Source organism: Mustela erminea, chromosome 5 (assembly GCF_009829155.1).
Source record: "Mustela erminea isolate mMusErm1 chromosome 5, mMusErm1.Pri, whole genome shotgun sequence".
Lineage (NCBI taxonomy): Eukaryota > Metazoa > Chordata > Mammalia > Carnivora > Mustelidae > Mustela > Mustela erminea.
This window is the reverse complement of record NC_045618.1, coordinates 111,958,664-111,981,853: the sequence shown is the minus strand read 5'-3', so window position 1 is coordinate 111,981,853 and position 23,190 is coordinate 111,958,664. Positions and strand designations below refer to the sequence as shown.

Here is a 23,190-nt window from a genome sequence, read left to right as displayed (position 1 = left end):
ATGGAATTCACAGGATCCATTCTCTTAACTTTTCATGTCATCAAAGTAGCTATCGGGTTCAGGAGTTTTTCCTCTTTATTATAAGTTTAGACACACTGCCTGAAGTACAACTCCAAGTCAAGAAGATGGACTTACTGCTTTCCTTAACCTACTACTGAAAAATATATTCTCTATCCAATACTCAGATGCACACTTTTCATCACTTTTTAAAGATCTAATGAGCTGGGCTTGTTCACCACTAATACTGTGTCTTAGGAATACAAAATTTTTTAGACTCCAGAAAACATCCGTCTGCCTCTCTCTGGTGCTAACACATTCGGTGGTAGTAAGGTCTTGAAAGAGGCCCATGCGTTCTTTGGTGTCATTGGTGTACATCAGCAGAAATGTTTAGTGGTCTGAAATAATGTTTTGGCTCCCCGAGCACCTATTCTAACCAGCTTAGACCCCAAATGGATACTTTTGCCCGCGTGAAGAATTGTGCATTCAGAAATGTTTTTCTGATCATTTATCTTCTCATCGTCCTGGAGGAGGTCAGCAGAAATTGTAAACCCGTTTAAATAAAAACTGGGATGAGGTGTTGGAGGAGGGCGGACACAGTCACACAGGGTTCTGGGCAAGCCAGATGGCGGAGAGAGAATTCTAGCAACACTCTCCAGTGTTCCCGGAGACAGCCACTTCAAGAATAGCTGGGTGTTTGCAGACCCCGACCAAGGCCTTTCGACCTGGGGTGAGCCCAAGTGAGGACCAACTCTGCGAGGCCCGACCCGGCCCCCGCAGGGGCGGGGTGCCGGGGCGGGGTTAGCAGGGACAGGATCGGGGTGGGATTTGGGGAGAAGTGATGAGACCCGAAAGCCGAGTTTGGTAGAGGTGGGCCGGGTGGGAGCTCACCTCAACTCCCGCATTCAGAACGTCCGCACCATTTTCCCCGGGGTCGCGAGTCCGGCACACGGGGGTTGCGAGGGGGCCGGCTTCCAGTCCCGGCGGCGCACCCTCCGCCGCGCCCCCGCCCCCCGCCGTGGGGTGGCCGAGCTCCCGCGCGCGCTCCCCGCCCCCTCTCCCGGGACGCGGGCGGCGGCGGCGGCGGCGGCGGCGGCGCAGGGGAAGGGGCGGGCGGGGGCCGCCGTCGCTCTCTCCTCCCACCCGCGCTCCCGCCGCGCCGCGCTCCCCGGCCCCGAGCGAGCGGGCCGGCCCGGCTTCCTCCTCGCAGCCCGCGGCGTCCCCCCGGCGGGCGCGCGCCGCGATGGCAGCGGCCGAGCGGGGCTGAACCCGCCGCCAGCCCGCAGCCCCCCGGCCCGCGCCGGCCCCAGCCATGGCGAAGCAGTACGACGTGCTGTTCCGGCTGCTGCTGATCGGGGACTCCGGGGTGGGCAAGACCTGCCTGCTGTGCCGCTTCACCGACAACGAGTTCCACTCCTCGCACATCTCCACCATCGGTAAGGGGCGGTGGCCGGAGGGGCCCCACCCTCCCCACCGCCACAGCTGGCCCGGGCGGCCCCCGGCCCCTGCCCCAGCCCCAGCCCGGGAGAACTGGCCGCCTCTCCGGCTGGAGGCGTTGGCGCGGGAGGCCAGGACCAGGGAAGAAATCCCGGGGAGGGGCCACCGCCTGGGGACTTGAGGCGCGGGTCCTGGAGGTGAGGGCGTCCCTGCCGTGGCCCGTGATTAGGGATAGGTTCTCCCGGCCTCGCACTGGGGAGCCTACCCATTGGAGCCCAGACAACCGGGGCGAGCGTAGGCCTGGGTACCCCGAGCTGGGGCAGCGAGAATCCTAGCCACTGAAATGACTTCCCCCACACCCCCAGGTGGAGAGGGGGAGGGGAAGGAAAGCCTGTGCTCCGGAAGAGGGGTTCGGTGTGGGGAGCCGCGTCACTGAGTCACTGGGTACCCTCAGTTCAGGGGTGACCCAGTGTGGAGCCAGGAGGGGGAAGGGAGGGGCCGAAGGGACTGAGTTTCCAGGAGCACAGTTGTTAAGGTAAGCCACAAGGTGGGACACCTGGAGGAGAGCGTTCATTCGGTGAGCGTGTTTGCCTGCGACAGGGGCACTTATTAGCTAGCTCCAGAAAAACAGTTGGCTAAACATTTGTTTTGAAGGAGGCTGAGGAGAATGAGGAATGTTAGGACTACTCTCCACACCTCGGGTCAGATGGCTGATAGGACCCACCTTCCAGGACATTGGTTTGATTTGGCAGAGCTGGAGCCTGTGCTTAGAGGGACAAGATCTCCTGGCTTCCCAGGCAGAACTGTGATGGCATCTCTTGTTCTGGGAATGGGCGAGTGGCCCCCCTCTGAGGGGGGCGGTTCTCCCCCTTGGGCCCTGAGGGGCCCCAACCTCTGGGAGGTCTGAGCTGAGAGAATTCCACCACATCTAACAGCTTCCCCTACTGTTGCCCTGGAGGAGCCTCAGCATGGCCCAGGTCCCCCTTTCAGTAGGCGGGAGCCCCTGCACTCAGCTCCCACTCCAGGCTTCCACCCTCCCTCCCAACACACCTTCTTTGCCAAGAGAAAAGAGAGAGCAGGTAGAGCCAGCCAGGAAGGACAGAGACCCATGGTTAAGAGGCAGGCTGTGTTGTCACATAGACCTGGAGAACTCACTTTGGGACCGTGTGACCTTGAATACCGCTTAAGCTTTTGAGCTGGCATTTCTCATCTGTAGAATGGGAATAATAACAGTACTTACCTGCTGAGGTGCTGTATGGATTAAATGAGATTATGTTTGTAAAAGCCCTTAACACAGAGTTGGACGCATTTGGAGCTTCATAAATGTTAGTTGTTACTGTTGTCATTGTTCTTGAGCTCCTGCCGTCTCCTTCTCCCTTTGCTTCACTATCTTCAAGGGACTTAGGGGGAAGGAACAGATACATCCCTCTTTCTCAGGGGAGCTGTGAGGCAGGCCACTAGGAGTTCTGGAGCTCAGGCTGGGCCACTGCCCGGAAGAGAGATACCTATCTGGGAGGGATGGGCCCAGTCCTAGAAGCCAAGAGAGGATGGCATGCCTCTAGGGGAAGGCTCGGGGAAGAGGAGGCACTGGAAGGGCCTGGGAGTGAGCAAGGGAGGGGCTGAGGAAGCAGATGGGATATGGGAACAAAGGGCAGCATGTTAGCGTTAAAGGAAACTTTCTGAAGCTATTTTATGTGTGGGCGTGGCGCCAGGAGCTGCTGAGCTATCCCAGGGGGCTGTGGGCTGCTGGTGGTCCCTGGACCTTGCCTGATGAGCAGTAGTTGGCACCCTGGTATTCTGGCCACATTTCAACGCCAAGGAGTGACCTAGGTTTCTCCCCTGGAGCACTTTATTCATCCCCCTCCTTTCAGAAGCTCTTGGGCTCCTGCTCCGTGTTGTTAGGGGAGCTAGCCTCTCCTAGGAAAGTGTACCCCTTTCCCACAGACAAATGAGGAAACTGATGTTTCTGAAATCCCAAGATGGCCCGTCTGAGGCTTGTTTTTTCCTTAGGTCCCTTGCCCCCCAATTGCTAATCACCAGCCCTTCTCCTTATGTCTCTTCCACCTTCTCTCTTTTGGGACACCTCCTTCCTGCTAGAGGGGCAAACGTGCAGTTTCCCCTCACAGGTCACAGGGTCATCCTCAGAGTCCTCTGGGGGCCGAGCACTCTAGAGGAGGTGAATCAGTGAACTGAGTGCCGGTCTCTCTATAGCACACTCCCCATCCCAGCCCCTCAGGGCCCTTGGTGTATTGACCTAAAACCTGAGCAGGTGCTTCCTCTGCTTCTGATGGGTGGGGTCTACCTTCTCCCAGGACGCAGAGGACTGTTTAGGAGTTTGGGTTCCATGAGAAAGAAAAGAAACCTGTCTTTCTTCCCACTCGCCTTTTCAAAATCTGCCCACTGGGCTTCTTGACTGCGTGGGTTCTGTTTGAAGCTACCTAAGGCACTTGTGATTCTACCTCATCTTGGGCATGTCTTTCAGCAGTAACTACAGCCTAGGGTCAGAGTTGGATGGTCAAGAAAAGCTTTCCCTGCAGTGATCCAGAAAGTTTCCCATGGAGTTGGAAAGGGCAGCCAGGAGGCAAATCAAGGAGCCAAGAAAATGGGTACTACCGAGTCAGCGTCATTAATTTATCCGTTCAGGAAAAATGCAACGGGCCCTGTAGCCAGGGCTGAGACCTGGAAATTCCAAGAAGAGGAATACCCGTCGTCACCTCTCTCAAGCTGCTCCATGCCTAAGACACATTCTTTTGCCATGCTGGACATTGATCGAGGCACCTTTCCCAGAGATTTTGGTAAAATGGGGAAAACGAGGCATTTCACCAGTTACTGCCAAGTCGGAGTTCAGATTCTTGGATTATGTTGACGTGACCTCAGCTGGCACTTTTGTGATTTACTGTTGATGCCATTTACCCGAAGAGCCTGTGATGTTCCAGAGAAGGGCCTGCCAGGGAGTAGTGAGGACACCTCCCAGGCCAGCTGAGGCACTGACTGCCCCTCTTCTCTTTAGGCCGCAGGTAGGCAGGTGGCGTGGGCTGGATCTGTGCCACGAGCCAGCCTTCCCCACACGGCTGTGCCGACCCGGAGAGTCGTGTGCAGGTGGGCAGCCCATGCCTTAATGGCCTCTGCTGGTTCCTCACCTGTTAAACTAATTAATTAAGGATTCACTACAAAGCACTGTGCCAGACATTTTAGAGGCCTATTTGGTCCGCCTTTTCCTGCACACAGGCAAAAAGAGCTGAGGCCACAACGAGATCTGGAAGTACTTGGTGAAGCACTCCTCACAGGTCGGGGATCAATTAGGATCGTTGTTACTGTTGGGAAGCTCTTGCGGGCCTTACCAGCAGCTAAATAAGGATGCCAGGGTGCAGGAGGCAGCCAGCGACTGGGCAGGGGACCGAGAGTGCTAGTGCTGCAACAGAGTGCTAGAGGAGGCCAGACGAGAGGAGGCCCCGCTGACTAGAAGTGGCAGGGAAGGCTCTAGAAGGAAGGGAGGCTGAGGGGAGGCCTTACGGTGTGGGCTGCTTTTCAGTTCCTGGAGGGGAAGGAGCAGATGGGATAACAGGAGCAGAGACGACAGAGGTGGGAATCCAGTGGGCGTTCATGGGATGCTGGGCAGTCTGGCTAGAACAGAAGGGAGTTTTTAGGGGAAGAGTGAGAACATTCCTCTGCTTATCTCTCTGTCTCCCAAGGTCTAAGGGCATGAGGGTGAAACCAAACCTTATTCCTCTTTGTTTTCATCATCCTGGTATAGGGCCAGGCTCGAGCTTCAGACATGTTGTTGAATTAATGGATGAATAAGAGCAGGGGTCCCTGAGGGCCTGGCTCAGAGGGTGGGCCTTGGGCCTCCACAGTGGAACAGAAGAAGGTTCCTGGGTTGGGTGATGACTTGGTGACAGTGGCACTTGGGTACTGGCAGGGAGCAGGAGTTAAGACCCACAGCGGGGAGACCAGTCAAGGGCCGTGGCGGCAGCTGGGTTCCTCTCTCTGCCATACACCTCTCCTGTAGCCGCCACACCAGACTCCACACGGGTCCCATTCTCCTTTCCCTCCGGAAGTGGAGAACCATTTGAACCAGTTAGGCTGGCAACTTCTGAAAGGGCCTCATGTGAGCGGGGCTGCCTGCCCCAGCAGGGAGACTGTGTCCCAGCCTAGGTGACATCTACATGCAGGGGGCCTTTGGTTCCCTTTCTGCACAGTGGCTAGGAGTGTCACGTGAGCCACTCATGAAGCTTGACAGGACTGCCATCCTTGCTCTTCCCAGAGTACACGCGTCACATGGTCTCCAGACCTTCTTATTCGAAAGGCCACCTGGGCTCCAAGGACGCTGCCCAGTGATTTTCCAGTTTGACCGGTTGAACAGCCGCTGTGGCTTCAGGGCTGCTTCCTGGAGCTGGCTTTGCTGGGCAGGATCCCCTTTCTCTGAAAGTTCTGTGTGAGCTGGCTCTGGCTTGCCTGGGGCTAGGGCCCCATGACTGAAGGGGAGGGAGCGGGAGTTGGGGGAGGACCTGAGGGCATGAATCAGAGCAGGAATTGAGGGACACCTGCTTAGGCGCTGGGTGCCCTCTGCAGCTTGGGGATCTGTGCCTGCTGTGGGCGGAGGGGCGCCTCACTACAGGAAGGCTGGGAAGGCTCTGAGAAGTCGAGGGGGGAAATGGACAGACGGCTGACCTGCATGAGATTCCCCATGGCCTTACCCGGCTCAGCCACCCTCAGGTGCTGATTTAACAGCTCTTTCCTTAGTCTCCACATCTGTAAATTGAAGAGAGTAATAGACTCTTTCTTAAAGGTCTGTTGTGAGGATTATAGAGGCTAATAGGTGCAAAGCACTTGGCAGAGCCCTCGATGGAATGGTAGCTGCTGTGATTCTGTGATTATTACCATTCTTATTCTGATTGTTATTCGTAGCGCATAAGAACGTCGTAAAGATTGATATGCTGTCAGCGATGTCCTTTGAGGCCAATGCTCACGCATTCAGTGACTGGGGCGCTATTCACTGATACCCCACCACACTAGGTGCCTTCGAGGAGCTGGGGGGTCCAGCAATGAACAAACAGGACAAATCAGGGCACCAGCTCCCTCTCTGGGGGGTCACAGGAGTAGGCTCTGGGTTTCGTGTCCAATTCTGTGCTGGCCTCTGTCCCTGCCCCTTCCCCCTCCCCTCCCCCACCCTTGCTCCAGCAGTGCGAGGCTCTGGGAAGGAAGGAAGGAGTTGGGGAGGAGTGGGGAGACAGGTGACCAGAGATAGGATGGGGGCTCTGTCGTGTCACCCTGCCTCAGGCCTCATTCTGCATACCCCATTTCCCAAGGATGTGATCCCTGAGAACAGCTCTGAAACCCTCAGAGGCTTTCATTTCAGCTGCTCTGCACACCTGTGCCACCTTCCCTGCTCCGCAGAACCACCCCCAGCTTGGAAGGCCCAGATTCCTGGCCCTGCCTCCCTCCTCCTGCTCTCCTCCTGCTCTCCCTTCCTCCCCCGCTCCCCAGGCATTTCAGTGATGAGCTTTATAGCAGGAAAGTCGATATTTGGCCATTACCCTTCTACCCTGATTGCCAGTTCTTCTCAGAATGCTTTCTTTTGTAATCTAATATTAGTGCCCGTTTCCCTGAAAAACTGCCAATTTTCTGCACACGCGTGTGACCTCTCCTTGGCTTTCCTGCCTGGGCAGTGTGCTGTGTCGGGGGCCACGGGGCTCCCTGGACATTTAACTCCTCCCACTGAGGAGGAGAGGATTCAGCATCAGCCTGGTTTTATAACAGGGGAAACTAAGGCCCCAAGAACACCGATGACTCACATCTTGCATGCAGGTGGCCCAAACTTGAACCCCCTCCTCTGCAATTTCCCCAGACTGGCTTGGGGCGTGCTCTTGCTTATCCCGGAAGACCTCTCCACAGGCTGCCAAGCACAGCTTCTCTCCAGTGCACCGAGGGCTCTGGGATGGAGGGACATTTGTGCCTCGGCTGTCGGCCAAATCTGCCTCCTTGACGTGACCCGCTGGAGAACCGTCAGAGGCTCGGATTGAGAAGTCCGGCTGGGGAAGCTTGGAGGGTGAGATCTGAGTGTTGCCTGCATGTTACCATTTTGAGAGCGTATTTACAGAGAACTCCTTGACCGGTCACACGCTTGTGCAGAGAACTCCTTGACCGGGGCCCCGTGATCTGTAGAGAAGGCTGATATGACAGTTGGCCCCAAAATGTGGGTCATCCCCACCATGGCTCTCAAAATTTTTTCTCACTGATCTTTTCTCCTGGGATGTTCTGACTTCATTCATTCAATCATTTATTCTCTCGTCACCCACACGTTCATTTTTTCTTTCCTTTATTCAATTTTGTTGAATAATTTTGTGTATTATTATATCTGCCTTCCGCCAGGCAGTGCAAATGTGAAAGGAATAAGATGGTGTTTGGCCCTCCAGGAGCTCAGAGTGCAGACAACATCTGGGAAGTCAGGCATCCAAACAGACAAGCAGAGCAGTATGCAAAAGCAGTGTCGGAATGCTTGGGAATCACAGAGAGGGGCTAAACTCCTCTGGGGTTGGTAGGCAAAGGCTTTACAGGAGAAGTGATACTGGGGCGGCTCCTGGAAAACTAAGTGGGGTTCCTCAGGGGGCAGAGGGTGGGGGAGTTGCTGCTGAGGAGACTACCTCATGATCTCGGGCTTCTACTATTCTGGCTGGCTGGGCCAGCTGGTAGTGGCCAGGCCATGGTCGTACCAGCTCATGTTCAGCTAGATCCTTGCTAGGAGTTAGCTCTGTCTGAGGCAGACACATCGGGAGGCCCTGCCCCGTACCAGATGCTTGCTCCTGAGGCTCCCAGCCCCAGTCTTTTTCCCTGGGAAACTTCTGCTGCCTGTCAACATGGCCCTGCATAGGAAGAGGCTCAGGAGGAGGGGACAGTCTTGGCTGCCTCAGTTGTGCCTCCTGACCACTCAGTAGCAGGCTCCGGGAGGCAAGGCCCAGGTCAGGGGTCTGCCAGAGGGGACCAGAACACGCCTAGCTGAGGGCACACAGCCCATGTCACAGAGGCCCTATGTAGGTTTGTGCATGTGGCAGGGGAAGGGCAAGGGGAAGGGAACTGGAGTGCCCTGAGTACCTACTCAGCGTACCTACTGTGTGCACACGAACAGTTGCGCTTTGCACATCCAAGCCGTTCAGCCTAGAGATCCCATCATAAAGTGGGGGGCAAGGAGTCCCCAAGTTGGCCTTGCTAGTGTTTGAGAAGTTTCTTGGTACATTCCTCCGGTTAGATCCTCCAGTCGAGTTTATATGTATGAAGCTGGGTCCCCCTGAGAGCCCAGAGAAGGGAAGGGCCTTGCTGTGCTTCCAGCCGTACCCCCCGACCCCACCCCCTTCCCCATCCTTTATAACAAAGGAAAGAGTAATGTGGACCCCTCTTCCTTTTCTCTTCCATGGAACTTCAACTTTGACTGAAGATGTGTTCCTGCCTGAGGAATATTTTCTGTTTCTTCTGCCTGGGGCACTGGTCCCTCAGGTCTTTATGCTGGTACCTTCTTGTCACTCAGGTCTCTGATCAAATGTCACCTACCTTAAAAGGTCATTGCTGACCAGCCCGTCTAAAGCAGCTTTCACATGGATCTCCTTACTGTCTATTCCATTATTCTGCTTTGGCCCCTTAACATCACTCTGAAAGTTTTGATTAGTTTGCTTATTACCTGTCCTCCCCATTAGAATGGAAGCTCTCTGAAGACGGGATTATTTCTGCATTTCTCACTGCTGGGCCTTCTAGTATCCAGCTCAGTTCCTGGCACATCGTAGGCACTCAGTAACAGCATATTTGAATGAATGCATAAATGAATGAATGAGTACACACGTGCATTTTCCTCAAGGGCTTCTGCTCCTCCCGAGGGCAGCTGCAGCTCGTACTGCTGTCTTGGGGCTCAGAGACAACAAGAAACTCACTATCCCACCCGTGTGCTTGGGACTGAGCAGAGAGGGAGAACTGTGCAAGGGGCAAGCGGTTTCCAGTAGCGTCCAGTTCTTCTGCTCAGGTACGTGTCTGAGGGGAAGCTCGGACATAGCAGGGAGCCAGAAAGCGTGAGAGGGGTCCTCTTCGGTGGCTGTAGAGACAAGGGGGCTGGGGCTTAGACTAAGGTCAGTATTGCAGGTTGCTCGGAGTCTCTGGGGGTGTCAGACGGTTCCCATCAGTCAGCCCGGCTGCTGGAGTGACTTCCAGGACCACCCCACTGCCGGGGGTTCTGGAATGGGGATCCTCTAGGGCTCAGGCACAGGGACAAGTGTTCCTTCCCAGCCTCATGGGACTCCATTTTCAACTGGGAAATCCTTCTCCTTGCTAACAGCACCTGGGTTTTTGGGCCAAGGCTTTCCAAAGATTGGCCTCCAAGACTTTATGTGCAGGTAATAACTTCCAGAGTCATCCTGGTCCCCACATGATCACACCAAGGGAGTGTGTGTTTGTGTGTGTGTGTGTGCGTGCATTTGCTGCGTCTTAAAAAATAAAGGAGGGACAGAGTATCACTCTGAAACCTGCAGTCTTTCTGGTACTTGGCATCTGAATCAGAGCCGCTGACTCTGTCCTGGAGGTGAAAACACGGCCTTGGAGCTCGAGGATCAGGACTCTGTCTGCCGAACACCAGGGCCCCCTCTTTTATTTCTGCTTCCCACCCTTCCCAGAGCGAGCAGGAGCAAATGCTGACTAATGCATTCGTTGAGAGAACCCACTGCCTCTTCTCCCCAGAGCAAGGCCAGCGTGAGGGACAGTCAGTCTGCAGGTGGGTAAGAGGAGGAAGTCGGGTGGCAGCACAGAGTCCAGCAGGCAGTCCCTAGCTCGAGGGAAGAGGAAAGTAGCAAGTAGCAGGTTTGGGGCAAAGACACTCTCCCCACTCCCCTCATCTACCTGGGAGGAGGGGCTTCTGTGTGCCGGGAGCCTTTGTCTTGAATCTTCTCTTGAGATTTGTCTCTTAGCTTGCCTTCTGTATTGTTCTCGTGCCCCTCCTTCCCTTCATTTGTCCCTCAGTTGGAGGAAGATGGTGTCGTTGGTCTCGTGGTGTTACGGGTTTGGAAATGGGGATCACTCTGATACCTAGCTGGGGGCGGCACAGTCAGCCAGCCACCTCCACACAGGGTCTGCCTTTCCCCAAAGCTTGTTTTGGGGTTGCTCAGGGTGACCTCTTTAGAGGTGACCTCCTGCCACAGCCCCCGTGAGCCCCACCTGTCCAGCACATGCTGGTTTCCTGCCAGGGAGGGGCTCGGGGCCTTCCTGGGCTTGGTAACTGGAGCCAGCATGGCTCCAGGGATTGGGTGTCTGCCTTGGGTTTCAGCTGTATTAGGTTGTTCCTGTTGGGGCATCTCATTGCTAATGAAAAGGCTCAGGTCACACTGCCAGTCCTTTGGGCTGTGGTTGATCACAGTGATAACATCTGGCACCCAGAAAGAACCTTATTTCCACTTGAAATATGTGGCACTTGGCAGGCAGGCCAGCTGGCACCTGACGTTAACCCATTAGGTGCTGGCCTGCCCATAGGCACAGCTGAACTTTGCCAGAATGTAGATTATAGGCAGACTGGTGGGGAGAGGGTGCGGGGAAGGGAGACATCTAGCCTCCATGGTGGATGGCATTTTCTCTTTTTGTGGAGCACTGTGGCTTTGTGCTGGCCCCTTGTCTCACCGGCCTACACCCCTTCCTTTCCCCAGCAGGAGCCCCTCCTCCCCAGAGCTCTGTCCGTTCCCTGCACTGTGACCCCGGGCTGCCTGATCTCCTCGTTCCCTGGGGAGCTGACAGCTTCTTCAGCGAACATTTCATAACACTGTGTGTCATTGGCTTTACACCTTCTCTCACAACTGGGATTGTCGTTCCCATTTTACAGGTGAAGAGACAGCAAAGACAGCGTAAGAAAACCACATGGCCAATGCCTCGGAAAGGCGGGAACGGACTCAAATCCTGACCTCACAATGATGTTCTTACCGCCCGCACCACTCTTCCTCCACCTGGGCTTCCCGGGGCTCTCTTGGAGGCCCGCGGTCATTCTTTCCCCTGCATGTGCCCCGTCGCCTTCTTCCGCAGTCTTCTCAGCCGCCTGCTGCGGGGTGGAGGGCGCAGTGAGCATGCTGCTCTCCGCCACTCTGTCCTGTGTCCTGCCCAAAGGCCAGCCCTGTCCCCCCTCCTGCTCTCTGACAGCAGCCCTGTCACCGTGCTCCCCGCTCCCCTCGTGGCCTCGAGGTCTCCAAGGGTTGCAGCTGGAGAAGCGGAGGCTGTAGGGGCTGAGACACAGACACGAAGAGCCGGAGGCCAGCACTGTCCACAGCCCGAGGCAGGAGGCATTTCACTGAGGAACTTTTCTTGCCGATGTTTGTGAGGCATTCACATGGCAGGACACTCGTCCCACGGGTGCCCATTCTCCTCACGGGTTCTGGGCCACTGATGGAATTGTGGCTCTATGTCCGGCACTCTGTGGGGTCGGAGGCAGAGACTTTCAAAACAAAAAATATTGTCAAATACAAAATATACTCTCTAGCCCTTAGGTCCTTTACATCCAGTTGGGGCTAGAAGACAAAAGCTAGGAGGCAGCAACTAGCAGGGAATTTGGGGGAGTCTCCCTCCCAGCCCCACAGTTGAAACATCTGTGGTGGAGGGGGACATGGTGGGGGGCATTAGGCAGCAGGGGACAGACCCAGACTGTGGGTCTTTGAGGCACCTTCAGGCTTCAGGCGTGCTCTGAGGACACCCATGAGCTGGGAGGTGGGATCTATGCCAGGATCCAGCGCTCCCAGCCCCAGCTCTGGCCAGTGTGTTCTGTCTTCAGGCATCTCTGCTTCTCCGCACATCTGCCTGTGTTCCTCTTATTACCAGCTGACCAGTCCCTTCAGCACCGTCTGGAGGGAGCTGATTTGATCGGCTTAGCTAGATCCCCTTGCCCATGTTGGCCGGGTCACCTTGGGGTCCCCAGCAAGCCCACTGATGGGCCAGCTTTCTTTGGTCAGATGTCCCTCTCTGGTCCAGTTAGGAGCTGCTTCCCCAGAGAGAACACACGGTACCCACCCAGCCCTGCTTCCCGAGCAGAAGATCTGGGCCGGGCAGCTCCAGCCAGAAAAGGACACCAGGTGTGGCAGACACCATGACTGGCCCATCTGAGGAGAAAAGTGGTGAGCTTCTCACTGTGCTTTCAGTTCTTGGTTGGCAGAGGGCCCTCTCTTCTGGACTTTCTCCCCCAGGAATCCCCACGTCTTCAGGAACGTCTGCTGGAGTGGTGTGGAGGCGGTGAGCCTGTTTCTTCGCACCACAACGTCCCCTGTGCCTGGGGACAGTGGTATGGCTCTGTGCAAGGCTGAGGGCAATCCTGACCTCAGGGAGCAAGGGGTCCCCTGAAACTAGCTAATGGTGGGCTTGCTCCCCAAGTACCCAGGACCTCACTTCTAGATGCCTTATCAGAGCAGAATGGTATGGGGTATGTCAGAGTGTGACAGGAAGGGCAGTAAGATTCCGCAGCCGCTGGTCCAGGGGGCAGTGCCCTAGGTAGCTATCAGGAGCCCAGTCCCCCAGATCTGGTTCAGCCACTGGGTGAGGGAGCAGGAGGCAGTTAGCCAGCCTCTCTGTGCCTCCAGCAGTTGTCACCACTCTTCCCTGCTTCACAGGGCTGGCACGAGAACTGAGGGCTCGGGATCCCTTAGCTAAGGGGTGTTCTACAAATATCATTATAAGGATCGTAGATTGGATGTGGTTCAGCCTCGGAATGGGCTAGACAGTGGTTCTCAGTCTTCAGCCTGGGTGGACCTGGAGAATGGCTTTTCTAGCATGCTCCTTGATGTTGATGCCGCCAGTCCCTGGGGGAGCTGGAATGAGAACACGCAGGGATGGAGGTTGGAGGAGAGTATCTCTCCCCGCCATAGAGTTTGGAGATCAGCAGGAAGGAGGCAGACTGTTAGGACGAGCACCCAGAGGGGGCTGATGACGAGCTGAGAGCTGAGGAAATGAGGTAAGCCTCAGGAATGGCTTCATCAGGCAGCATTTGGCTCACCCCTAGAGACTGGAGAAGGAGTTCTGTTGCGTGAGTGGCACTGAGGAGGGGCCACACAGGGGCTGAAGCCTTCTGTGAGGGGTCAGTGGCTATGGGGAAGGGTATGGGGGACACAGCTCCTATAAATAGGGTACCAGCTGTTACAAGGGCCCCACTGAGGTGGGAAAGCAGAACTCTGTGGGTGACCAACCAGGCCAGCGTTTTGACTGTCCTGCAGTGCTCAGCAGCAGAGAAAACTAACAGCCACACAGGGGGATGGAGGGGCGACGGGTGGGCACAGGCACGTCCGACTGTGGAGTAGTCGGTGGACACAGTGGAAGGTCCAGGCTATGGGACCAGGGAGAATAGAAAGAAGAGTCCACTACAAGATCACTGGGCTCTTTGTCTTTTTTTTTAATTAAAAAAATGTGGGGGCCCAACCCGGTGGTTGGTTAAGCATCTGCCTTCAGCTCAGGTCATGACCTCAGGGTCCTGGGATTGAGCTGCATCAGGCTCCCTGCTCAGCAGAGAGCCTGCTTCTCCCTTTGTCTCTGTGGCTCCCCCTGCTTGTGCTGTCCTTCTCTCTCAGTCAAATAAATAAATAAAATCTTTAAAAAAGAAAGAAAGAAAGAGAAGGTGGGTGGGAGAGGAAATTCCCTCAAAAGGCCTAGACTTACTGTTTTTTAGTGCATATGCATAGCCAAAATGGAAGCATTTTCTCCAAGCTCCACGGATGTTACTGGGTGGTCAGGAAGACCTAAGTTGTAAGAGGATGGGTGTGGGGGTCTGTGGGCCCCCCAAATCCGTCAGCCTCAGTCCCTGGCCATACAGCTAAGAAGTGAAGGAAGAGGGAGATGGAATCTAAGCCCAGCGCTCACTCCCAGGCGCTGCCTCTTCTAAGACCTGCTTATAGTCTAACACCTGCTTACATTGTCGCCCCGAGCCCCCTGGTGCTGGGAGCTCCCTCCTGGCTGCTCCTTGCTCCCGGACCTGCAGAGAAGCCCGCATAGTTAAATCCTCTATGTCTAGTTACTACACAGCTCTCATTCCCTCTGAGAAGCAATGCTGGGGGTTGCACAGGCTCTGCCAGCAAATGGGTCTGTGTTCAAATCTCTGCCACTTGCTGTGCTGACCTTGGGTTAGTTATCTCACCTCTCTGGGCCTTTGTCTCCTTTCCACTAATCTCTGTAAGGTCAGGGATCCTCTGTCCTTCTGCCACTCTGTCTGCACCTAGTACTGTGCAGGGCACCGAGTAAGTTCTCATAGAAGTGTATGGAATAAAGGAAGGTAGAACCTTCTGTTTCCCTCCCTGCTACCTGCTACCTTGTGACCACTCTGCACAAGGCCCTGTCCTTGACCAGGCTTGAGAGACGAGTATGAGGATGAGCTAGGTTGATTAGAAGATGAACCAAATTGCCGGTTCTCCTGGGAAGCCAGCACTGTCCCACGAAAAACAAGAATTTCCTGATTCTCTTCTATGCCAGCAATGGCGAGGAGCAAATTCTTGGCAACTGGCTGGCTGAGGAGGGGGTGAGTGTGCCCCTGCCCACCCCCAAGGCCCGGCGCCCCCACCCTCGCTTTCTCTGCACACCCGGAAGAATGGCTGCCAGACATTACCCATTTGGAAAAGTACAGCTCAAGAGCTATGAATCAGCTTGAGCAGGCGAGAAATGATTCACGTCTGACCAACTTGATCTAGTTTGGGTTGTCCATTCGGAATCTTTTTCTCCCCTCCAGTTAAATGATGATTGGTCTTGATGGAAAGAGGGAAAAGTCTGAATTGAATCCATCTGTATTTGTGGAAACCTGGGGACAGGCCAGGGAGAAGGGGAGAAGTGTTCCCATTGGTAAAGAGCTAATGCTGAGTGGCATAGTGGTGGTGTTGGGGACTCTGGTACCTGTGGGTCTTTGGGGCTGTGCCAGGCAGCCTAGTGACTACCGTCCATCTGGAACTCTGCCTTGACCGTGTTCTCCACCTGAAAACTGGTTAATGATGCCCATTCCTGACCTGTCTCTGGGGAGTACACGAAGACTTAAGCTTAATTAACTTACTCGATAGCGCTTTTGCATCACCGGGCACCGTGCCCAGGCACAGTTGGGGCTGGGAAGAGGCGTGGTGATAAAAATGTCTCCCCTCATCTCTGTCATCACTCAGATTCAAGCCTGTGTGCTGCGGGTGCTGCCGACTCCTCCTGCACGTTTCCCCAAATATGTTTCTGCCTTGGGCTGCTTTGCCAAATGCCTTATGTTTCCTGGGTCTTGTGGCAGCTGAGCTCCTCGAGTCCTTGGGCACGTGAGCCTGAGAAGCCTGTCTGTCCTCCCCTCCCTCCCCCAGGAGTGTAATGCGTCACTGCCTCGTCCTCCTGTCGCTGGTCGTCATTTACAAGCACCCACGATGGACCGGGACCATACTAGGGTATAGTGGTAACTGTAGGCAACTGAGTATCTCCCAGGTGCTGGGCCCTGTATCTCGCCTCGTCTTCTCACCCTCTGAAATGATCGGTGATGTACCCTTTTTTACAGATGAGGAAATGGAGGCCCAGAAAAGCAAGGCGCCCAGAGTCACAGCAATGACCAAAGTGGCCAGAGTCAGGATTCGAGCTCAGGCCTGGCTTCAAAGCCCGTGCTCTTTCTAAATAAATGAGTACACAGCAGTGCCTCCTCCAGTAAACGGGGGATAGTCAACAGCAGAGCCACTGCTCCTTCTTGGTGGGCCTCTGCTAGGGACCCTCTTCGGGATCCATGTCCCTTCCCCTCACTCATGACAGCAGCACATCCCCTCCTGGTTATTAATAAGGCAGAGAAAGAAAAAAAAAAAAACTACCCAGGCTACCTAGGTAGGCTGCTGTTCCTAGGGGTTGGAGTTCCATCACAGATAAATAAACACCTGTAGTTCTCTCCAGCAGTGTAAAGAGGAAGATGTCACACTGAGGAGAAGGAGACACATTTGGGGGCTGAGTAAGGCAGTGATGGAGTGGATTCCCCGTACTCACTCTGCCCTCCTCCTGCACCCCCTCTACCCACCCCTGCCCTTTACTGCTGGCAATTCTCAGATCAAGGAAGAAGGGAAGCCCCCTTCAAAGCCCCAGATACTTCCCCAGGGCCAGTCTTTGCCTTAAGAAGGCCTTTACCTCATGCCATCTTTGTGCCATATTAAGTCATAGACAGTCCCTTCCAGTGTGAGTGCCCTGAGCCTTCACTGTTCGGTCTCAGCGGTACTCTTCCTAACGTCCTTGCTCTCTTCTTTTCCCCAGGCGTGGATTTTAAGATGAAGACCATAGAGGTAGATGGCATCAAAGTGCGGATACAGATTTGGTGAGTTGGGGAGGGGGAGAGACATGGGGCTGCCCCGCCCCCGCCAACTCCGGCCTCCTGTTTCCTTAGGAAACTTTCAGGAATTGACCACAAGTCACCAAAAGCCAGGAACTAGAAGGAATTGGCAAACCGACGAGTGTTGGTTTGTTTTAGGATGAGGCTTTGCCCCTGGGCCCAGCCGCAGTGCACAGGAGGGAGGGTTATACCCCACATTGGGATGGACCCTGGGGAGATATTCCCCAGGACGGTATGGTGCAGTTCCCACCAGGCGCCACGGGGGGCCGCTGTGGCCCTCTGGCCTGAGGTTTCTGGAAGCGCAGCCTTTGCCAGCCTTTGCAGCTGCTTCCAGTTTGGGGAATGCTATGGGCCTTGCCTTCAGAGGCCCCACAGGGACGGGAGGTGGGGCAGTCCAACCTGTTTGAACACAATGGCCCAGTTCTAAAGAGAGGTGTCGAAGGCCCAGCTTCATTTGAGACTCCCGGCACTGATAGAGTTGATGAGGCCCCTGTAAGCCCAGGCAGCCCCAGATAACCAGGCCTCTCTCCTGCAGGGTCAGGGATGTTCAGACCCCTTTGGGGAATCAAAACTCCTGATTTTTCACCCTGTAGCTCCCCAGTTTTTCCTGCAAGGGCCCCGGGTCTCCCTCTAGCCCCATGCTCCCTGCTCTCCTGATGGCCTGGCTTTCCATTGCAGGGACACGGCAGGGCAGGAGAGATACCAGACCATCACCAAGCAGTACTATCGGCGGGCCCAGGTGAGCCGCCATTCTCAGGGTTTGGAGGTGGGACGCTGCCATCCACACTCCCAACTCTAAGCGCTGGAGATCTATATGCCACCGACTCCCAGAACAGGGCCTTCAGACAAACACGTTCATCTGTTATTCTCTGAGCACACACCACAGGCAAGCCCCCCACCTCATCCCCACCCGCCACCCTTCACCCTGCGCCAAAGACCCCAGTCAGAAGAGAGTTCTGTGATAGGCTTAGGGCACAATAGCTTTGGGGGGATGAGAGAGAAGGAGAAGTTTCTGGGTGCTGAGGGAGCCTCATTCTGCTAAGCAGGGAGAAGGGAGAATGGGACCCAGCCTTTAAGGTACCACACCTGCTTCTGGACCCTCGACTGTGCACTATCTCTGTGTGCATCTACCCCCCCACCCCATCTCTCTCTCCTTCTCTCTCTCTCAGGGAATATTTTTAGTCTACGACATTAGCAGCGAGCGCTCTTACCAGCACATCATGAAGTGGGTCAGTGATGTGGATGAGGTAGGAGACGCTGCCTCCCCATTGAGGGTGGGGGAGGGTGCCTCAGAGGGGAAGATAAAGTGAGGGCCAGCTGGGAAGGGCTGAAGCTCTCAGGGCTGGTGAGCAAACACTCCCAGGAGACCTTGCCTTTCCCAGCCCTGGATGGAGACCTCTGGGTGAGTAAGACATGGGGAAGAAGCCCAAGCTGCCACACCGTCCATGATCTGTGCCCAGCCAGGCCGCCATGGCTGCTTCTTCTTTGGAGATGAGTTAGGACAGAGCCTACCCTGTGACTGTCTTCCTTCCTGAACTCTCAAGAGCAGGAGGAATCGTGAGACTGGGATTCTAGTCCTGGTTCTGGAGCCTTGGGCAAGCGATGTGAACTTTCTGAGTCCCCAGTTTTTCAATTCGAGACTGGACTTCAGTGCAATGCCCTTGCCAGTTCAGATCCCAACTGTCTAACCCCAGGAAGTACCAGTTGTACCTGGAGTGTCTCCCCCCACTTAAGCTGTCCTGGTGACAGCCCTCTAACCCCTGGGGTCAGCCTCGCACCTGCATCCCGTAGGCCTGCTCTGTCCCTAGGGCTCTGGAGCTTGGGGCTGGTGTGGAGGCCAGGAGATAGTGTGATGGGAAGCTGGGAGGAAAGGCAGTACTCACTGGCAGTTCTGTCTGTCCTCTGTCCCCAGTATGCACCAGAAGGTGTCCAGAAGATCCTTATCGGGAATAAGGCTGATGAAGAGCAGAAGCGGCAGGTGGGAAGGGAGCAGGGGCAGCAGGTAAGTGCAGCAAGCTGGCCAAGCCCGTCCCGTGGGTGCTGCTGCCTGGGCCATCCCTGAGAGCTGGGACCCAGGATTCTGTCCTTGTCCTCAGGCACCCTGCACCTCCCACAGTTCCCGGAAGCTCTGGGCGAGTTGCCATCCTTGAGAGTTTGCTTTCTGTCTGTTGGGACAGTGATGTTGAGACCTATCCTGGAACAAAGAGCTCTCAGGCAGCCCCTTGCCTGGCTCTAAGGGCCCCATAGCAGGATTACCCTCTGCTAAAGAGGTCATCCCAGTGTGGTCATGGTGAGGAAGGGCTCCAAGTCACTGACTTCCCAGCAGCATCCAGGCACGGCGACTATCTACAGGGATCCCATCCCTGTCTTTATACTGGAAGGGGGTAGGGAGGAAAATAAGGGAATGAAGGCCCCACGGTTGGAGAAGCTATGGGGCTGTGGGGACAGGAAGGTGGTGCCTAGGGACATCACCCTCCCAGAGGACTGAAGGATGGGTGCCATGGAGACGAGAGCCGTCCACCCACTCTGAGGGCCTCCGGAGCTTTTTTTCTCCCTCTTTCCGTCCATAGCGCTTGAAATAAAATAGATTTTTGGCATACAAAAATAATACAGGGTCATTGAAAAATCTGAAAGTAGACGCAAACCCTACCAGAATAAACCCTCCTAGAATAGTATTTATCGAGCACTGTGTGGATGGCTGGTGCTAAGTGAGTGCTTTGAGACGCAGGACCTGTTTTAGTCATTCCCTGACCTTGGTTGAGAGATGCCCTCATCCCCCTTTAACAGATGGCAGGTCCGTAACTTGTCCAACGTCGTATAGCTGCTGAGTGGGGCATTGGCGTTTACATCTGGGTCTGTTTGACCCCAAAGCCGCGTTTTTCATTAATTCCACACCCTGCGCAAGACTGGGGGGACCTTTGCCTCCTGATGTGTGACGTGTGCATGCCACAGGCAGGGGTGTGTCTGCGGGGAGTGCGGGCGGGGCTTTGTGGAGCATCTTCTCCATTCTTGGCTGGCCCTTTTCTGGAAAGGGGCTTCTGAGACATGACCTGCTGTGAGAAGTTGTCGCAGTTGAGCATGGGCTGCGAGGGCCGTGGCAGAAGTACAGGCCGCTGCTGTGGGCGCCTCCCTTCCCTTACTGACTCCCTTTCAGGAATGTTCTTTTCTTGCAGCTGGCCAAGGAGTATGGCATGGACTTCTATGAAACAAGTGCCTGCACCAACCTCAACATTAAAGAGGTGAGCGCCCCGAATCCCGCTGCCCTGCCTCTGTGGCCCATTGTTGCAGAGGGGAGCAGGGAGGAAGGGAGGCGGTGGCCCGGGGTGGGAGAGTAAGCCCGGTTCACATGATGAGGCCTCGTCCTGGGGCAGGTACAGGGCTGCAGGGGGAAGAGGCAGCGGCAGCGCCCGCTCACCCGCCACTGGTGGTTTCGCAGTCTTTCACACGGCTGACGGAGCTGGTGCTGCAGGCCCACAGGAAGGAGCTGGATGGTCTCAGGACGCGTGCCAGCCATGAGTTGGCGTTGGCTGAGCTGGAGGAGGACGAGGGCAAACCTGAGGGCCCAGCGAACTCTTCGAAAACCTGCTGGTGCTGAGGGTCCTGTGTGGAGCACCCAGCGACCCCTCCCTCCCCACAGGAGGCCTGTGGCAGACAGGGAGTCCGGGCTTTGCCCTGCTTCTCCTCTCTCGGGTGACCCTGTGGAATACCAGTAGCTGCTACTCCCCTGCCTGGCCCCGAGAGCAGCCCCGCTGTCATCTCGGAGCAGCCTCTGCCCCCTGCCCTCCAGCCTGGAGGGGCTCCCTTCTGCCGGGCTCCCCACCACAGGCCTGCCATGAGCCCCGGTGTGCTCCGGGTGCTGTCTTGCCGCCCCAGGCTCCCCAGACAGTGGCCCCATCTGCAGTGAGGCCACCCTAAGGCTCCTTCTTTCTCAGTGCATCTTGTCTCCTCTCTGCTTTTCCTCTCTTCCTCCTACTTCTCTTTCTTGTCCCCTTCCCCCTTCCAGTGTGTTCTGTATCAAAGCCCCTCGAACCTCTTTCCCTCTCTGTCCTGCTCTGTGGCTGCCAGTGCAGCTTTTTTCTTTCCTTTCTTCCTAACCCTGTCCAAGGGAATGGACTCAGGCTCATGGGGATGTTCCATACTCTTCTTCTGGGAGAACACCCCACCCTGCTTTGTGAAGGGGCCAAAGCCTATGGGGTGCTTCTTTCCATCTTCCCCTCCCCACTGTCCCTTCCTGTGGAATGGCCTGCCCCATCCATGATCTGGGAAAGTGGAACATCAAAGTAGGAAGGAAACACCAAACTGGCGGTCCTCAAAACTGGGGCTGTCCCACCTTTTCCTGCCTGGCCCACCGCCCCCCGCAGCTTTGGCCTTGCTTGGCTGCCTGCCCACCTGCCTTTTGGGGAAAGTGAGCTCAGAAGCAGGTGCTTCAGAGAAGAAAAAAAATTGTTGAGGGGAGGCAGGGACAAAAGGTCACCTCCATGCTCTACCTCCCATGCAGGGTGTACACAGTTTCTCCCCACCTGGGCTCCTAAATTTAAAGATATGTACCAAGGCCTCAGGGCACTGCAGGGGCGAGGAAAACCTGCCAGGGGGGAGGGAGATGGGAATGATGTTGACAAGCCAACCACACACCCCAGGAAGGGAAGTGTTTGGAAATGAAGGACTAGCCCCTGTATATCAGGTGAAAGGCAGGGAGAGGAGGCCAGAGACAGCATTTCGCAAACCAGAGGGAATACGGGAGCAACTTCCCTTTCTGTGTAGGAAGGGCATTTCCCCACAACCCCCTGGCAAGGTGACGGAACCACTGAACCCAGCCTTCAGCGCTCAAGGTTTTCCTGAGAAGGTCTGTGGGAGAAGGGCAGGGGCTTCCTGGGGAGGGAGAAAGAAGGCCCTGGGTAGAAATGCTTGGTGCTGTTCTCTTCAGCCTTCCAGAAAAAGTGCTTATCTTGCCCCCTTAGCTTCTTGAAGAGGAGCCAACCGCACTGTGGCTGCCGGAGGAGGGAAGGAAGCCGACTCCTTCCTCCAGAGCTCTTTGTTCAGGAAGAAGTTTCTTTAGCCCGATGTGGCCCAAAGGTGGCTTGAGGGAGGCGCTTTAAAGAAGGGACAAGTCAGTGATGGGGCCTAGTGGGGTTCCTCCCCACCTGCCCGGCATTGGAGGCTCATTCTTAAGCTATGTGTTAGCTGCATCTTATGGCTCGGGCTGGAGCTAAAACAAAGACTCGAGCCCTGAACCAATGGAGCTTCAAAGTCCAGGGCACACACATGTGCAGGATTAAGAGCCCCACTTCCTTATTACTCCAAAAAAAAAAAAAAAAAAAAGGTGGGGAAAAAATCACCAAACCTTTCCTCTGACTCTTACCAGAGTGGGAGAGGGTAGCTCAGGATGTAGGACCAGGGACAGGCTAACAGTGGAAGGAAAAGGAGGGCGGGAATAGTTAGAAATTGTTAGCTGATGAGAAACTTAGATAGCAGACTCTTTAGGATGAAGTCATGACTATGGCTGGGATGCTTCCTTGAGGCCTGACTTCTCGGGTGTCAAGACACAGCATCATGCCAGGGCTGGGGTGACAGTAACGCCAGACCTCGGGAAGCCAGGGGCTTCAGAAAGTAGACGTGCTGGGTGCTGGCTCCAATCTGTGATCCGTGTTGCAGCAGTCCCTGAAGATCAGGCAGAGCACCACTGCCTTTCTCTCCCAGCCCCCTCGGGACAGAGGGACTCATTTTTACTGTACCTAGGGGTTCTGGAAGGGAAAACACAGGGTGGAGATTTATGCACCGATGAGCCCCACCCATCAGGGCCACAGCTGGGGAGAGGTATGGGAGGGTTGGAGCTCTAGGGTCAGCTATGCTCACTAGGTATTGGGAGTCGGTATCTCACCCCTACACTTCTCCAGTCCGGGGGGTGGCCTGGGGTCTGGCCTTAGGCCCAGACTGTTGAGCAGGCGCTCCTGCCTGTTAATTCCTCACCACCTCTGCACCTGCTGTCTCGAGACTCAGCCCAGCCCCAGGCATTTCCACCTGCTCCCAAGTCCCCACCATCTCCTTGTGATGGGTGAACTTCGTGTACTGTGTCTTGGGTCCAATATATGAATTGTGAGCAGGGTTCATCTATTTTAAACACAGATGTTTACAAAATAAAGAATATTTCAAACCACAGGTGTGTCTGCCTGTATGAGTCCCTAGGAGGAGTTCTCGCTTGGCCCTTGGCAGTTAAGGGGGAGAGGGAGAGGCAGTGCTGGGAGACGGTTCCAGAACCTTATACAGCAACAGCAGGAGAACGACAGTGGAAGCAGCAAGCTGTCCTCTTCCTTACTGTACCTTTCCCAACCTCACCTGCAGGGGAGCCTCAGCAAAGCCCCCCAGTGCTCTGCAGTGGGCCTATAGGAGCAGAAAGATGACGTCACTGGTAGGATGCCGAATACCTATGTCTGAAGTATTGAGAACCAAGAAGGTTC

General features: G+C 55.4%; 1 protein-coding gene across 5 annotated transcripts; it reads left to right on the top strand.

Annotated features, from left to right (window-relative positions):
- Positions 1 to 1,101: 1,101 nt before the first annotated feature.
- On the top strand, positions 1,102 to 22,889 carry RAB15 (RAB15, member RAS oncogene family). Of its 5 annotated transcripts, XM_032344508.1 has the most exons (8): positions 1,350 to 1,433; positions 12,412 to 12,554; positions 16,660 to 16,720; positions 17,414 to 17,474; positions 17,905 to 17,982; positions 18,648 to 18,737; positions 19,909 to 19,974; positions 20,172 to 22,889. In XM_032344508.1, the coding sequence occupies exons 2-8, from the start codon at positions 12,527 to 12,529 to the stop codon at positions 20,328 to 20,330; spliced, it is 543 nt and encodes a 180-aa protein (XP_032200399.1). In that variant the 5' UTR covers positions 1,350 to 1,433; positions 12,412 to 12,526; the 3' UTR covers positions 20,331 to 22,889. The 5 variants fall into 5 exon arrangements, 3 of the variants coding, with proteins under 3 accessions (XP_032200398.1, XP_032200397.1, XP_032200399.1); XM_032344506.1 differs by lacking the exon at positions 12,412 to 12,554 and having other exon boundaries at positions 1,106 to 1,433; XM_032344507.1 differs by lacking the exons at positions 12,412 to 12,554; positions 17,905 to 17,982 and having other exon boundaries at positions 1,102 to 1,433.
- Positions 22,890 to 23,190: the final 301 nt, after the last annotated feature.